General features: G+C 43.6%; 2 protein-coding genes across 3 annotated transcripts in view; one reads left to right on the forward strand and one right to left on the reverse strand.

Annotated features, from left to right (window-relative positions):
- TSPO (translocator protein) overlaps positions 1-17,305 on the reverse strand; it is a 357,420-nt gene that overhangs the window by 131,886 nt on the left and 208,229 nt on the right. The window lies entirely within an intron of this gene.
- On the forward strand, positions 14-16,902 carry YBX3 (Y-box binding protein 3). Of its 2 annotated transcripts, none has more exons than XM_066319615.1 (9): positions 14-302; positions 3,880-3,943; positions 5,713-5,746; positions 10,532-10,621; positions 11,247-11,369; positions 12,559-12,653; positions 14,690-14,861; positions 15,868-15,968; positions 16,372-16,902. In XM_066319615.1, the coding sequence occupies exons 1-8, from the start codon at positions 95-97 to the stop codon at positions 15,931-15,933; spliced, it is 852 nt and encodes a 283-aa protein (XP_066175712.1). In that variant the 5' UTR covers positions 14-94; the 3' UTR covers positions 15,934-15,968; positions 16,372-16,902. The 2 variants fall into 2 exon arrangements, with proteins under 2 accessions (XP_066175712.1, XP_066175714.1); XM_066319617.1 differs by having other exon boundaries at positions 20-302; positions 12,562-12,653.

Consider the following 17,305-nt stretch of genomic DNA (forward strand, 5'->3'; position numbering starts at 1 on the left):
CGGCCCCCGCTGACTGTGTTAAAACTTCGGCGGGGCCATTTTGGGGGCAGTAAGACCGAGCGCGGCCGAGCACCCAACACCTCCGCCCGGCACCATGAGCGAGGCGCCGGAGACCAGCACCGCCAGCCCCGCGCCCGCCGCGCCGCCCGTCCCGGCCGCGGCTGCCGCGCCGCCCGCGCCCGCCGCCCCGGACGCCGCTCCCAAGAGCGCCGCCGCGCCGGGTGCGGCTGTTGCCGAGGCGGCCCCCGGTGCCGCCGCCGCACCTACAACCGCGGCGGCCGAGTCGAAGAAGAAAGTGCTGGGTGAGTGCCGGGCCCCGCTCCCGACTTAGCGGCGCACCTGCGGCGGGGCAGGGGGTCCGCCCGCGGCCGCCGCCCGGGCCGGCGCGCTGCCCCCCCCGCGGTGAGTCAGGCCGGGGCGCCTCCTCCTCCTCCCCCGCGGGCCGGGGGAGCCGCTCGGCGCCGGCCGTGACGCGCTCGGGAGCTGGGCGGGAGCCCGTGTGCGCCTCATCGGCCCGCACCGTGCGGGACAGCGAGCGCGGCACGGCCGGGCTCAGCCTCTCCCCGGCACCTGCCGGCGGCATCTTCCCCGGGAAGGGCTGCTGGAAACCGTGTGTGCCTCTCCTTAACGTTAAGATCCTGGTACAACTTTTCTATCCCTAAAGAATACTGCTTTAGTAATGCTTCCAGGTTTAGTGGAGTTCGGTTTGAGGTTTTTCTGGAAGGGCGGGGTTTAGTTGCTACTTTATTATCAGTGAAAGGGCAAACAAATACCATGTTGCCATCCCTGTGCTCAAGCCCGGTGCATAGCAAGTGTGACTCTTTTTCGCTGTGATTAAATAGGATCAACCTGTTGAAAAGGACAGGACTTCAGTCCGCAGACTACTGCCGATAGGGGTGTACTGACTGTGTAACTTCCGAGGGTTTGGTAAAGGCAAAGTTGAAGCTGACTTAAAAGAGTGTAGAGTCCCTAATTTCCTTAAGGATACACAGGACTTTTTCTTCTTAAGACTGAGGTCTTGATGCAAGAAAGAGAAGCCAGGTAAAGGATTTCTCTGGAGTGGAGTTAGGAAGCATTTCTAGCGAGACAGAGATCAGAGGCACAGCTTGTGTGATTCTTTTTTTTTTTTTCCCCATTAACTCATTTGTCAGTAATTAGTACACAGGAATCAGCAGACCCATATCTGCTGGTAGATCTGGCTGCTTCTTACCTTAATGTGGCTTCTTTCATTCCTGGTAGTGTTTTTACCTTGTTCACCTATTCCTATTGCTTGGAGAGAAGGGGTGGGGGGGAGTGAAGGTAGAAGTGCCTTTCTTGAAGTAGCAGGAAAATGAAAACCACCGTGGTGATGGTTTTGCAAAATGGCTTTATTGCTAGGCAAGCTTTTTGTTATGAATGATGAGGAAAATGATCACTGTAAATGCTAATTGAAAATGAGTTTATGTTAAAGTCCACCTCAGATGTCCCTGTTAATGGTCTCTTGTGTAGGGATGCTCACTTAAGCCTTCTTTCACAGAGATCCCGTTAGAAGCAAAATCTTATGCTTGCTTGGGGCATCCAAATGCCTGACTTCTAGGAATATGGGTGAAGGTTACTCAGCTTTCTCTTTCTTCCTGGTCACATGAAGCTTTGGCTCTCCTTGTTAAAAGGCTATTTTGTCATGGGTAGGAGTGGCTGATGATTTTTTCCTTTGATAGCATAAGAATACAGCATCTTGTAGAAATATGTGGGCTTCTCCTTGCTGGTGGGACATACGTCAGCACATCAATTGCCTTCTGTGACTCATCAGTTTAACTGGTTATTGTGTTTTCCTCTGGGCTTGTCCTCCTTCTTACCAGACTTCCCTGCTCAGGCTTACCAGTAACTGTGCTGTGGATGTTCAGCATCATGCTGTTATCTGAGGTTCTTTTGGCCCACTTAGGGGAATAGTATTGCTCTAGAACACTGTCTTAGGGGGAATATATTGGAGTCTCCCTGCTGGAACAATGTTGTTTTTAAACAGTGTGCATACTCCTCCACTTAGCAGCAGCCAGCTGGCCACAGAGTGAGTTTTGACTGCCTCTCCTTCCCCAGCCTCTTGACCCCTCTGAGAGTTTTTGTCATGCTTCCTAGGTTTCTTCCTAATCTGGTTGAAGTAGGCTAACAGATTCCAAAGCTGTTTTGCAGGGGAGGGAAAGGATGATGTTGAGGGAAGCAGTGGTGCTGGCATTGTTTCTCAAAGCAGGCTGAAACCTGCAGGTACTGTTGGCACTATTTCTGTGTTCCCCCATCCCCTCCTGTTGATTTGTGTGAGGACAGAGAGCTCTTGTAGCCAATGCCATTGTGGTAGCAGGAAATGTCTGTATGTGGTGATGTCTCTGAAACTAAACCTAGAAGCAGCTATAAATACTGGTGCTGATCACTGTTTACTGAACCAGTGTTGGGCACTGAAACAATGTTTTTCTGTTCCAGTAAACAAGAATTCTTGGGAATGTATGTGGTGCTAGGCAGAGTCCTTTTTTCTAGGTAATATCTCAGTCATGTTAAGACTTCACTTCTTCTAAATGGGAACATTTTCTACTAAAATGTGTATTAAAGGAGACCAAAAACTTAACTTCCAAAAGGGCGATGAGAAAGGGTCTGTTATTGACAGTAATAACAGCAGCAGTGCTACAATGCACTGCTGTTGTCAGATGTTCCTACTTGAGGGGTCTTTGTGAATGGCAAAACTCCATGACAACAAAGGTCGGTCTGGCTCTGTCATCTCCTTGTGGATATTTAGAAAAAAAAATACAGGTGTAGAGTAAATGAAGATAATAATTTTTAGTGTGTTCTTGCCTCTAGCAGAGTGGCTTGGACTTCTAAACTGGAGACTCTCTGGTCTATTTTCTTTTTAATTTCCTCTTGGGTTCCTGCCACCCCCAAAACATGTATGTGAGGTTTTTAGCAAGCAGCCATCTGTAGGTGACTAGACCCTTTTCAAGTAAGGACTGCACAGGTTGCTTAGGTAGTTGTAATCAAGCTGTGCTAACAAGTAACAGCTCTTGAATTACAGAGTCTAGACCTCTCCTGTTACTAGAGGTTTGGAAAGTACAAGTTTGTGGTGTCCATCCAGTTGCTGTGAGGTAAGGAGGGGTTGAACTGCATCACTGTCAAGTTCCTCCTACACATTCCTGTAAGTTGGAGAAACAGGTTTTGTCAGGTCCTGTAAGACACTGCAGTGTGGCTTCTAAGCAGATGCTGGTTTACTGTTGAGACAGGAGCTTGCCTTGAAAGTCACGGAGCATGAAGTTGATCACTTTGTAACTAAGCAATCACACATCATCTTAGCAGTAGCTGTACTAAAACCAAAGAAAAGTCTTGTGGGGTCTTACTTGGTTAGTGTGATGCTGACAATGCAAGAAGGAGCTTTTCCAGAATAAGGATGTGCTGCCTTTCCACTTGAGAGGGTTGCACAGTACTTGATACTGCTTCTTTGGGAAGTTCTGGTTTCCAAGGAAGAAAGAAAGGTAACTTTAAGTGGAAGAGAGGAATTTTAAATGGCTTCCTTCAGCTATGTTTCATGTCTAGCTACAAACCTAAAGAGGACTGATGAATGGCAGTGGGATTTTAAACTTTGCTGCTCATTTCTGGGATAAGAAATAAAAAGCATGGATGGTAAATTTGAAAAAATAGAGCTAAGTTTTGTGCTCTGTGGTAAACCCTTGGCTGAAGAACAGTGTGTTAAAGCCCTGAGTCTTGTTACTGCACTAGAATGAACTGAACTGGGACATGAAGGCACATTTTGAGTGTTAAGGGAACAGAATAAGTCTGGTTGCAACTTCATATGCAACTATAGTATTTATATAACACCATTGTACTTTCTTATGTTTTAGATTAACTTCTGTAATTTTTTTCCAGCAACCAAAGTTCTTGGCACAGTCAAGTGGTTCAATGTCAGAAATGGATATGGCTTTATCAACAGGTATGTGTAAATTCTGATAGTTGTATTTATACTGTGCTAGGATACGTAGTACATGATAGGCCATGTGTCACTAATTGCAACAGAGACCTCAGGACCTGACTACATGTTCGTGCAGTTGATAGTCATCTCAGGCCAGGCACTCAGCAAACTCTTTCTTAAACACCTCAGCCCCAATCAAAGGTTAAGTGTACAAGGAGAAAACAGAAAGGGTCAGGCTCACTACAAACTTGGTACAAACCTGTTTCTCATGTTTACTTCTACTATACCCTGAATGAGCTACATAGTCTTTAGTGACTGCCTGGGTGGTGGTTTTTTGTTTGTGGTGGTTTTTTTTTCTGTTTTGGTTTTTTTGTTGTGTTGTTTTGTTTTTTTGTTGTTTGTTGGTTTGGTTTTATTTAAGGCCTGAGAAAGGTAGGAAGATGAGGGGAAATACTTTTGGGTAACCTTCAAGTGTTAACTGGTTGGTAGGAATACTTCCTGTGGATACTCATGGAGATTCTCTGAGAGTATCCCACTGAAGATATGCCAGGCCTGGGTTTCAGAGAAATTCTCTTTGTATCTTTTGGTATTTTCCCTCTTCTCTGGGCACAAACAAGCCTCTGAATAGCATTGAGTATCCGAACAGCTGTAGGTGAGATTGATCATACTGCAACCTTAGGTGCAGAAGACCCATACTTCTAATTTACCAGAGGAAGCTCTGGCTTTTAAGGCTGAAATATCTTTGGGGTTGAGGGGCTTAAATGTCTTGTGTGCTTTCTTGAGGGATGAAACTGCTGCATGCTGAATACTTGTCTTCCAAATAGCATACCTGGCAAGCTGTTATGCATCAGGTAGATTTGGGTGAGTTGGACAGTGCAGAAAGGGATAGAAGACCCCACGTTCATGGATCTGAAGCCACTAGGGGTGTGGTATTAATTTCGGTGTCTGGAGGTTATTATCCAGTGTTACATAAGCTTAGAAGAAAAGTTTTAATTTGGAAGTCCTCTTAGAATCTGTACTAGCAGTTGATATAAGAGCCTTCACCTGGTTGTGGTGTAATAACTTGTTAGCTTTCTTTCTAACAGGAAGTCTACTGTTGTTTCAATCCAGGACAACAAATTTGGGATTATGCATTATCTTCACCTATTCTGTTTGCTGAGAAGGAATTGAGTGAACAGATGGCAGGGCTTAGGCTCTTTTTTTATTGTATGGGAACACAGATTCAAGGTCTCAGATTTATCTTTTTGTTTTGCATGTGGAAGCCTGAACTGTCTGGCCTAATCCAGAAAACCTCACGTTCATGTCTGAGTTCTCCTGCTGTGGACTCTTCTAACACCTCTTGTGCCTGGTTGCTTTGAGTTTCACTGAAAGGAGATCTCTGTTAACAGCTGTGGTCAGTCCTGTTGATAGTCTTGTTTGACCTCTGTGGCAACAGCTCAGGTTGCAGTCCCTCTGGAAGTGTTTTTCGGGAGTTAGAGTAGTGAAAAACAAGCAGTCCAGTCATCAACTCTGCCCTGCATAAAAAGAAAACACTGAATGTTGGCCAGAACATTACAGAGAACCTCCCATCCTCTCACGCTTTTGAGGGCCCTGGAATCTTTTCTGTTCTCAGGCAAATGACCATAGGAGTTCAGAGCAGGGTTTTGGTAGCATAGGCTTAGACAGAATGGATGGAATTCAGGGCATGTGCTACAAGCTGAGAGAAGGAGGGTTTCACTTGAAAAGCCAGGAATTTCTACTTAAGTCTCTTTTAGTCTGAACTCTTATGGCTTCTCACTTTCTTTTCACAGAAATGATACCAAAGAAGATGTGTTTGTTCATCAGGTAAGACAGCAGTAATTGTGCTTAGCGATATGTACTGTGATAGGTTTCTAATGCAGCTTCCTGCAATAGCTACCCAATCTTGTCCTGTCTTCTCAGAATATTTTCTGCATGTAACTTGAGTGTATTTGTATATTGAAATTTTCAGGGAGAAATATTAGGTTTTTTTCCTTCTCTGTGAAGGGCTAGATATTTTAACCCTTCTTAACCCTTTTTGTCTGCTCTAATTTGAACACTAAAGGTGTTTTTTTTGGTGTGGATTTTGTTTGGGCGTCCCCTTGGTGAGATGACTCCTCTGTGAATACCTTGCTACTGTTATCTGTCCTTTCCCCTATTTCCTTATGCTTCTTGTGTCTTTTGTTTCTTCCTACCCTCTTCACTTGCAGGTCTGTTCTGTCTGCCCTCCCTGGTATTGGAGAGAAAGTGATCTAGTCTGGCTCTTGACCAGCCTGCGTTGCCATCAGCTGTTTCTGCACCAGACAGCTGCTCTTAGCAGAAGAGGAGAAAGGCTGTGTGCCCAAGCAGAGAGAGTTTGCCCAGGGGCTTGTTGCTGGCTTGCTTTCCTTGAGCTGTCAGGAGACTGTTCTAAGTTTATACTGTGACTCTCAGGTTGCAGGCAAATAATGGCAAGACAGAGGATGCTGTCTCCATGCTGATGTCAACTGATTAGTTGGCTTAGATCTGGTTTTGCATCATTCACCAGAAACTGCAATCTTGCCCCTAGAGTTTGTCCCATATAAAATGTCTGCAGGCTCATGTGATTTTGGAAAGCATGAACTTTCTCTGTGGTTTAGTGACAGTATTTCTATCAAATGTAACCAGGAAGTTTGTTCCCAGAGTTGGTCACTGAAAATGAGGATGTGCTTGTACGTCTTTAGCTGATGAGTCAACGCTGAGTTAGTTTAGTTCTTGTCTTGATGACTAAATAGTGGTAACTGTGGTAACAGTGGTAACTGTTTCTCTGGGTCATAGGGTGTACACCCATTATCTGAAGCTGGAAGGGATAAATCTAGTGCCTGTTATGAGAGCAAATGATGTTTGGAAGTCTGCACAGTACCTGTTCCTGGTTCAGCTGGTGGGCTTGAGAGCAAGAGCTGTCAATGCATATACTGATTTTTGATGGTCGTGTTCCTTCCTTAGCAGCCTGTGCTGTGGGCATGCTGACCCATCTGTGGTCTGATGGGATTGTGTCCAAAGGAGGGTGAGAATGGTTCTGTAAGAGAAACATGTCCTGGAGAGGCAGCATTGCCTTAAAGACAGATGAGGTTTCCTTAATACTTGTGAGACAATATCCTGGAAAATGGCTGTTGTGCTGATGACGGATAACATGGATCAGTGTTGTTCTGCTTGGGAAAGCTGCCAGCTGAGACCCAAACAGAAAGCTAGTGTTATCTGTGCTGTTTTGTCTCCTTCACCTGTAGGCAACATTATTCCCCTAAATGTAAACTGGTGAGTGTGTGTGGAGAGGGGTGAGTATTTCCCATCTCCTGTGGCTGAAGTCCTTTTGGGGTGAGCAAAACTGGCTTTATTTCAGAAATACCACATCATGTGCAGGCCTGCATCAGATTAAGCCTCTTGGCAGGACAAGCATGGCAGAATAGCTGCTTCTAGTGCTGCTCTGGCTTGGCTGCAGTCAGATGTTCCTCATCCTGTGCACGGATGTCCTCACTCCCAGATCTCGATGTTCTGGCCAGAGCTCCTGATGGGGCTGTCTGACGAGGGAGGCAAATCCATGCTATGAACAAGCATCCTTCTTCAAGCTCCCTCTGCACCGATAGTGCCTGCTCTGCCACTCCCTCGTGCCTGGGAGGGGCTGGATTACATTCCTAATCCCTTCAGAATAAGGCTGACCTGGTTGAATAGATAGAGCTTCTCCCTGCCTCCCCTGCATGCATCTGCAGGGAACGGGGCTGATCTCATGATTGGAATGGGGGTTAGTGCTTGGTGTCTGGCTATTGGATGCTATTTATAACTAGTACAGATTAAAATGCTTTTCTTTTTAGGGCATGCATGGCTTGCTTTGAGTTAACCCTTTGTCTTGTAGGGGCCCCAGGCAATGTTTTTGGGAAGGGCAGTTCTTCACCTTGCATCCCTGTCTGGTTGGTTGGTGCAAGGGGCTGTCCAGGGCACTGTGTCAATCAGCTACAGGTGCTGTGCGCAGAAGGGATCCATCTGCCTCCTGGGCTGCAGTGTGTCTTACAATTTAACAACAGGAAAAGTGTCAGCAGCCAGAACAGTTACATTTAATTAGGTAGAGTTTAAATCAAGGAGCTGGGAGAAAGAGTTAATCTTTCTCTTCACTTTGCTGAATTGTGTCAATCATGCACAGCTTGAGGTACCTGCACCTGGAATCAGTGTAACGAATCTTGGCTGTTACTGCAACAATGCTGGATGTGCTGATGATGTGGTATGAGCATATGGAAAGAACTCTTTCAAAGAAGAACCTGAACTAGCTCTGGAGGCTCTTCTGGCTGCCTGTGCATCAGTGTTCTCACTGGGAAAGGAAAGGCTTTGTTGTTGAGTGTTGTCTGTTAATATGAAACATCTGTCTTCTGAATCAGAGAAGCTGGAGCTTGCAGGATGCTGGTAAACAGTAACAGGGAGAATAATGCTCTCTCCCCTCTGGATACACAGAGTAAAAATCTTTTCATCAAGCTTAGGGCTTAAGCTTGTTAGAGGCTTATTTCAGCGATGTGTATCTGCTGCTGAAGTAGTAAAGCTGTGGAGGTTCTGCTTGGATTTCTAGGATTTACTCGAAGTTGTCCTGATTGCCTTTATAAAACAAGCTCCAGCCTACTGCAGCCTCTACCTCCTGTTGGCAATTGTAGATCTGGATTAATGAAATTTCTGCCCATAGAGCTGAGAACAGAACATGTGGAATACTGTTGCTTTTATCTTCCATTATGCATTTTGAAGAGTATTGGAGGAGCTTCATCATTCTTAAGTGTACCCTCTGCTGAAAAGAAATTTATTAATCCTTTCTTCTTCTGCACTCACAGGGAAGGAGTGTGAAATACAGCTTATTGACATCTCTATCATAAGTGAAGCAGAAGTCTTACAAGTCTTAGTCAGTTGTTTCAGTACAAATAGTACAAAATCATTAACTTTGCTGCAGATTAAGGGTTTTAGTACTAGTATATAACATTTCTGGAGAAGCAAACACTTCTATCTGGTTTTTAGAAATGGGACAGTTACACTAAAAAGTCAGCAGAAAGCAAACAAAGTTGTTTGACATAATTGTGGCATCTCTGGTTGCTAAATTAATTCTCAAAGGAGTTGTCTTGAACAGCTCATTCTGTTTCTATACTAAAAAACTCCAAACCTCTTGGGATGTTTTTGCTTTGATAGTAATAGTATGTACAGTCTTGCATCTTTCCTCGGGCTATTCAGGGGGTGCTGCAGGGTATAGTGAAAGGTATGGCTAGATGGACATGCTAGTCTGTTGCCTGAAACGCAGAGATTGTATTCAGAGGCAAGGAAAACAGGTTTCCTAGACTAGATAAGCCTTAAATTTAATAGATTTTTTCCTTCAGCTGGAAACATTTTGAGGCTGTTGTTGGCTAAATATTGTTGCTATGCAAAGGTAACAGCTCCACTGATGGTCATTCTGCAGTTTTCCTTAACTGTAGGCAGATAGGAAAACTGACTCTTCTGTTCCTGCTCTACATCCCATTTCTTAAGCCAGATTTATGCCCTGTGTTTCCATGTGTGTTTCTTTCTGCTGGCTCTGCACCTCCCTCCTTCCTGCTAACTAAAGATTCCTACATCAGGAAACTTAATGTGAATGGGTCTTTAATAATCTAATGCAAAATAATAATCTTTCAGTAAGAAAATAGCTACTAGATTAGCTTGTACAATGCATGTCTTGGTTTTTTCTCCTTGGAATCTTCCAGCTTGTGGAGCCTTTCCTAATGAATAGACTTGCTTGCCTTGCTAACAACCTTTTGTAGAGTTCTAGAAATACTTCACAGAGTACGAGCAAGATGTTTGTAGCTGACAGACTGAAAATTGCTCCAGGAGGTTTGAGCATTTCCTGTGAGACTGAGGAGGTGTACAACTGGCTTTGATCCAAACCCATGTTGTTATTTTTATATAACAATAATAGTATTATTATTCATAGCTATTATTGTAGTAATAATAGCTATGAATAATAATAATAATGGGGTTTCTGTCCAGGAGATGGCTAAGATTGCATTTGGCTGTTCTGGTACTATTCCTGTGTTATCACAGACTCAGCTAATATTTGGGGTCTTATTTACAGTGCTTAGATAAAATGCTAATTTGTTAAACCAGGGTTACAATAATTTTTTTCTAGTTACTCTGACTTGCTGTGATACCATATCCTTGATGCTTCTACAGAAATGCTCTGGGTCTTGAATTCTGTTTAGATGGTCTACAGCTCTCTTAATGACTGAAGGCAGGAGTCACACTTGCTGCTAGGGCTGCCTTGGTACAGTTTGGAGGAGATCAAACACTGAGTATGAACTCTGTCCATGCAGAGATTTGTAATAATTTCTGTATTCAGTGTGCTGGACAGAGTAGATCCTGGGGCAGCAGCTGATTTATAAATGCATAAATAGTGAGAAAAGAGGAGACCTTGAACTGAGTGTTAGTGGGAATGTGAAATATGAGACATGTGTGTATTTGAAATACCTAGTGTGGTGACTGCTCTGGTGTGTAGAGTTGGAATTGTAGCAGAGAAATACTGCCCTTCCTTCATCTGTGGGACTATGAATGTGTAAGATAAGTAACACAGAATAACATATTTTAATGCATCTTCCTTTCAAGACGGCGATAAAGAAAAACAATCCACGGAAGTACCTGCGCAGCGTTGGCGATGGAGAGACTGTAGAATTTGATGTGGTGGAGGGAGAGAAGGTGAGAGATCATAGAGCCTCAGGGTGTGGTCCAACAGAGAACATCACATAAGTTTAGCCATGTTTCTGTCTGATGTTAGTCACTGGGTTGGTGGCATTTATGCAGCTTTTCTGGGGGAAATTGTTTTTTTAAAGGCTTCATTAAGGCATATATCTAGACATGTATCAAAATTACTAGGAAACTGTATCTCAGTGCTTCTAGAATCTGCAGTTGTTACTTGAGAGAACATTTGAAGCCTACAGCCCACCCAGTAATTATTAACTGAGGCCTGTATTGCTCTGAACAATTTTTCTTGGAGTCTGGTAGCTTAATAACTGTAAGAACTTTCAATTTCCTTATGCTTCTACTTTCCTGAACATTTTTTGAGGCTTGTTTTGTTTTGGTCAATTCCTTTTTGCTTCCTCCTCTGAACTCAGCCCATTGGATAGGAATTCAGTATCTTAACTCATGATGATATCCCTTGGTTAAGGGGTTAGGAATAACAAACTCCCTTTTGCCCTGTGCAGGAGAAAGGAATCACTGTAGCTTGGAATTTATGCTTTTCATCTTTCCTGTTTCATCTTCTCTCTGTGGTTGGTTGCTCTTCTCTCACACCACCCTGGCTGCCTTTCTTTTGTCCTTTCAGGGTGCAGAAGCAGCGAATGTCACTGGTCCGGATGGAGTCCCGGTGGAAGGCAGCCGCTATGCCGCAGACCGGCGCCGCTATCGCCGGGGCTACTTTGGTCGACGCCGGGGCCCACCTCGGAGTGTGAGTGCAATTTCCCTGGATTGCTGCTGCCACATGCAATTCTGGCAGGGCTGTTTCTCACCTGGCTGTCTGTGAGTCGCTTCTCACCATGCAACATAGGTCTAATAAACTTTCAAGTTATGGTGCACAAAGCATCTTGACAAAACCAGAACAGATTGGTACTGTAAAGTTGTCATACACTGAGAAGAGGTTTTTTTTTTTTGAGTTCTGAGTCTCTCAATTATACCTTGACTGCTGTCAAATATATCTGTTCCTACTATCTATCCTAGTTCCTTTGAATATTTAGTTATCCTGATCAGTTTTATACATGACAGAGCATCACAGACGATTGTGGGGTTTTTCATTGTGTATGGTCATAGTGATTAAAATGGCTGTGCAGAATGGGAAGGATACCTGTGAAACTTAAAGTAAGACTAGTAAAAGGGCTGTCAGGAGGCTACAGCTTTTGCTTCCTACTGGAGCAGATGCAGAAGATGCACATCTCTTCCTAGATATCTTGTAAAATTCCTTCTTTTAAAGGGGGGAATAGGACATAAGGAACTGTAAGTCATGTAACATTTTATTAAACAGACATTACTGATGGCTAGCATTTAAAACACAAACCACGAAAATGGAACCAAAAAAAATACCACCCAAACCAACCTGCAGCTTTATCAGTTAACAACTGAAGGGGAAAGATAACCACTGCATCTCTGAAAGGCTGGAAGGACTGTGTAGAAAGAGTGTTTGATGTGAGATAATACAGTTTTTGTATCTTAAAATTTCTTGATGTTTTTGTGGGAGTTCCCTGTGGAATGGACTGTGTGTAGGATGTGAAGTGGTCTATGACAAATTTCTGTGTGATGTCTTTGTTAGCTTTCCAAATACAGAATTGTCCTGATCAATAGCTGCCTCTCCATAACGTGTATCCCTTACAGTGCATTTCATGTAGTGAAATGCACTTAATATGCATCAGAGAGACTGCTTCTAAGAACACCTTCTTAGTCTGTGTGGAGCAGGGGCAGCACTGATGGTTCTTGTTTTGTCCTCATCTTAACTTTGCCCAAATTTATACCTTTTGAGAATCTGCTGCTTCTTCTCACCCAATATGCTGGTGTTTTTCTACTGATATATTGGTTTTGAGTTTGCATTCAGGGTTATGGTTAATAGACTGCCTGTCAAATACAATGCTTCTGTTTTCTTTTGGTAGCAGGGTGGTGAGGGAGAAATCAAGGATGGGGTCACAGAAGGAGGACAACTTCAGCAAGTGCACAGGAATCCTACCTACCGTCCCCGCTATCGCAGGTCTGTACAGTTCCTCTGCTGTGTTCCTCAGGTGTTTTTGTGTTCTATATAGGCTTCTAAGTGTGGGAACACATATGCAAATGGTAGGGAAAGTGAGAAGCATTTTAATTACTTTAAGAAATTTGTTTCATGTGCTTGTATGTTCAGAATCATAATGGCCCAGAAAGGGCAAAGAAATCTTAGCATCCCATTACTTCTCACAAGTGAGCAGCATATTGAAGTGAGTTGCAGTGCCCATGTCCTCCCAGCTGAACACTAGTACTTTCCTGAGCAAGTAATGAACCAAATCCTTGATGTGGGCCCCTGCTGGGGGTGCTGGTGGGTGAAAACTGTGTGTGAGCTGGTAAATGTGGAGCTACAGCTCAGAAAGCCACCAATATCCTGGGCTGCAGCAGAAGCAGGATAGCCAGTAGGCTGAGGAGGGTGACTGCCCAGTTCTTGAATGAGGCTTATAAGAAAAATGGGGATAAACGTTTTAGCAGGGCTTGTTGTGTTAGCGTGAGGGGTAACGGTTTTAAACTAAAGAGATTTAGAATAAATAGAAGGAAGACTTTTTTGACTAAGTGTGGTAGAACATTGAAACAGGTTGCCCATAGAGGTGGTAGATGCCCCTTACAAGGTCAGGCTGGATGGGGCTCTGAGCAAATTGATCTAGTGGAAGGGGGTTGAACAAATGACCTTTAAAGGTTCTCAATGAGTTGGTTTGTCTGCCACTCACTCAGTTGCCCCTCATCATATTGTCCTTGTCTATCAAGTAGATTATGAAGTCAAATTCCAACACTGAATTTAGAGATGAACTATGAAAATTATGTAATCCCCATTTTTTCATATGCATGTCTGTTCAAAAACAAAATATAACAGGTGAATAACAGTGCAAGAGCAGCAACAAGCTGAATTTGATAGGGATAACAAGATTGTTCTTGATTGTAATGGCTTGCCTGTTACACACACAATAGATCCATCCTTTTGGAATCTGGGTGTAAAGCCACAAGCCTTCCACCTCTACTTTGAGCTTTGCTCTTTATGCATATTCATGCTCAATTTGGCTCTTTTATCTAGGATTGTGGGAAATAGGATACTACTGATGCTTGCTGCTTGTTGGCATCCAAGCTGAATAAATTTAATTCCTAAAAGTCTTCATTAGTTTTGGACAGTCAGAGATAGCACCACAGCAAGTCCACTGAGGCTTTTGCATGTCATATAGTTGAATCACAGGCTGAGTAACTTGTCCATGACTAATGGAAACTTGTGATTTTCTGATGCAATTTTCCTATGAGAGGAATGATATATCCTATCAGTGCACAATGCTTTTGTTTGAGTTCACAGGTGTTGCTTTTCTTTACAGGCACTAAATCCAGTGACACTGGCACTTCTGTTAGGTTCCTTTGGAAAAGCTGTATTGAGGTTTGGGACTAGGTAGCTGTGGATTAGCTAATGGGAACTGGATTTTGGTTGTGTTTTGGCAGTTTATAAACACTGTTTATACTAGAAATAAGGTAAAATGCCTTTGTATATATCAAGAATGTGGACTTGATGACTTAGTGTTAATGAGGTCCAGCTTACCTGTGATAAGAGCCTTTCCTAATTGGTTAAAAGGGGCAACATGCGGCAATGAAAAAAGGTCCTGGAATGGTTTGCAGGTAAAAGTGAGGAGGACTGCAAGGACTGCACCGTTAATTAGGAATAGGACTGGGCTGTTACACAGCCATGCTGAAGCCAACTCAGCCCAGTCAGCCTGTGTGGCCACTACTGGCTTGTTTCTTCTGCTAGCCAGCAATTCAAATGGGCTAACTGCATCTTCATTGCAGGATAGACAGCAGAATATAGTGATGTAGCTCCTGCAGTGAAGAGACACCCACTTTCCTTTCTTTCCTTTCCAATCATATGCTGGCCAAATCCCAAAGAGGTGGTTTGCTAGCACTCAAAACTGTTGAGGATGCTATTTGGTTATGGGAGGTTTTGCTGGGCTAAAATTACTGTAGTTTAACCTTTCTTGGGCTTCTTTCATACTAAACACCTCTTTCTGCCCCTCTCAGAGGGCCCCCTCGCCCACGCCCTGCTCCAGTGACTGGAGAGGCTGAGAACAAGGAGAACCATCACGAGGCCAATGCCATGAGCCAGCAGCCGCTGCGCCGCGGCTACAGGCGCCCCTACAACTACCGGCGCCGGCCGCGCCCCGCCAGCGCTCCGGCACAGGAGGGCAAAGAGGTACAGACACCCAACTGCTCAGAGCCATGGGCACCTCTCCTGGGAGGAAAGGCTGGGGGAATTGGGATTGTTCAGCCTAGGGATGAGAAGGCTTTGCGGTGACCTCACTGTGGCCTTGCACTGCCTGAAGGGAAAAATGAGGCAATATTGTTGCAAGGGCCTGGAGTGACAGAACAAGGGGCAATGAGTTAAAATTGAAAGAGAGGAGGTTTAGATTGGATATGAGCAAAAAATTTTTTCCCTATGAGGGTGGTGAGGCCCTGGCACTGGTTGCCCAGAGCAGCTGTGGCTGCCCCATTCCTGGAAGTGTTCAAGACCAGGCTGGATGGGGCTCTGAGCAAGCTGGGATAGTGGAACATGTCCCTGCCTGTGGCAGAGGCTTGGAATGAAGTGATCTTTAAGGTCCACTTCCAACACAAACTATTCTATGATAGTATGTAGCAGAGGTTTTAATGGGGTGACTGCCCAAGACCTTCTGCTATGTGTGAGTTTTAATAAATGTGTTCATGTGCTGATTAAGTCTGATGACCAAATCTCATGCACTGGTTTCCTTGCCTGCTTCTTCTGACCCTCTTGGAGAGTAAGCACCTTATCTTAAAAGGAACCAGCAGTGGGATAGGGATTGCTTTTGGATAGTTCTTAACTGGGGGGTCAGACTGTAACAACTATTTTTGAAGTGGAAACAGTTGTGTTTTCCTGCTTCCACAAACCTTAATTCTGTATGTAGCATGAGAGACGGGTTTGAAAGCTCTATATCCATTTCCTGAGCTTTTTGAACCAGATAATTTAAGGAAACTGTTTGCAAAGACAGACTCTACTTTAATGAGGGAAGGTTTTCTCATTCAGTGTCTACTTCAGGTGTTTGCTTGACAGAATAAAATTTCATGTTTTCTGGGGATTCATTTTTCTTGATGGTTTTAAAACCTGCATTAGGCTGGCTGTAGCACTGAAGAGAGGAAGGGTATGGAGGTCAGCCTTTGCCTATAATAAGTTTGTTGTGTCTCAGACAAAGGCAACTGAAACACCTGCTGAAAATCCTGCCCCAGTGACAGAGCAGAGTGGTGCTGAGTAATGTCCAGCTCCCCAGGCACCTTTACCATCGCTCAGGTAAGGAATATGGACAGTTCTTGTTTTCCAATGGAAACAGTGTGTATGCTTCTAGGATTCTGGCCACATTCTCTTATATATGGCTTCATATTTGTGATAAGTTCTGAGAGTGCTGCAGAAACAAACAAAGATGCTGTTTTTCTCTTCTTTCTCACCTCTGCCTCTGTACTTGTCACAAAGTAAGTTTTGCTTTATAATTCATTTCTTTTTTTCCAGGAAGCTCTCTCGTCTGTATAGCAATAGCATCTGCTGATGAGTAATTTTATTTTAGGAAGATCTCATTATGAACAGGATAAGCCAGTTGTGCTTATCCTGCCTGTTATAACTCTTTTCATTTGACATCTTGTCTATTGAGAAAGTGAAACTTAAACTGCATTTTTTAAAACATTTGGCTCTTCAACAGGTGTCCTGAAGTACAACTCAAAAGTAACACCAAAGAAACACACAAGCAATAAATTGTCAACAATGATGATGAAAGCAAAGATTTGAAATACCAAAATGTAAAAGAAAATTTACCAGCAGCTGAGATCCAGGGAACGCCTACAAGACAGATGCATGAAGAGAGAAAGAGAGAGATTAAGAAAGAACAATCTCCCTAGTTTCAACAGCAACTGTGGGGCTTTTTGTTTTTTGGGGTTTTTTTCCCTAGAATTTCCATGTTTTGCTAGTATTGATTTTTCAATTTTTCTTTTGGTATCAAACTGAAAAGGGAAAAAAAACCTACCAAAGAACTAAAATTGAAATAAAATGCTTTTTTTATTGGATGCTGGTGCTAAACCTCCCAAGTGTGAGTTAGTTTTTTTTTCTGTGCCAGTCCTGTTCTCTGCAGGACATGGGGAGGACAAACTACCGCGTTCCTTGTTAAGATCTATTTGAAACTGTGCAGCATGGGTGACGTTCCTCACAAATAAAAGTTATTTCAACTACCAAAAAATCTGCTTTAGTGTGCTTATTCATGTTAGCTTTTAAAAAATACAGTATTTTAATCTTGTTTCTCCAGCATTTTTATGTGAAAGAGAGCTGCCTCTTCGGTGTGTCTTGCTGGATGATACCTGAGCATGGTTAGGTGGATATACTTTAATATAAAACAACTTCTGCAAAGAAATCACAAACCAGAGCTATAACTTACACTGCTCCCTCTGTTCCTCTGGCTCTAGTGATGTTTAATGGTTAAGTTTTCCTGTTACTGTCTCATGGCAGGAATTTGGGGGATGTGGAGTTCCTGGAATGTTTTTTTCCTCATCTGTTTTGCTAGGCTTTTGTGTTCTGTAAACAGTAGAATCCAAGTTGTGAGACTCTGCTCAAGAAGGACACTGGTGTAGTAACTGCCACTTTAT

This window comes from Sylvia atricapilla, chromosome 5 (assembly GCF_009819655.1).
Source record: "Sylvia atricapilla isolate bSylAtr1 chromosome 5, bSylAtr1.pri, whole genome shotgun sequence".
NCBI lineage: Eukaryota > Metazoa > Chordata > Aves > Passeriformes > Sylviidae > Sylvia > Sylvia atricapilla.

Coding starts and splice junctions, on each gene's coding strand:
- YBX3 (XM_066319615.1), top strand. CDS start 95: ATGAGCGAGGCGCCGGAGACCAGCACCGCCAGCCCCGCGCCCGCCGCG. Junction 11,370..12,558: donor GCCGGGGCCCACCTCGGAGT/GTGAGTGCAATT, acceptor TTCTTTTGGTAG/CAGGGTGGTGAGGGAGAAAT. Junction 14,862..15,867: donor CGGCACAGGAGGGCAAAGAG/GTACAGACACCC, acceptor GTTGTGTCTCAG/ACAAAGGCAACTGAAACACC.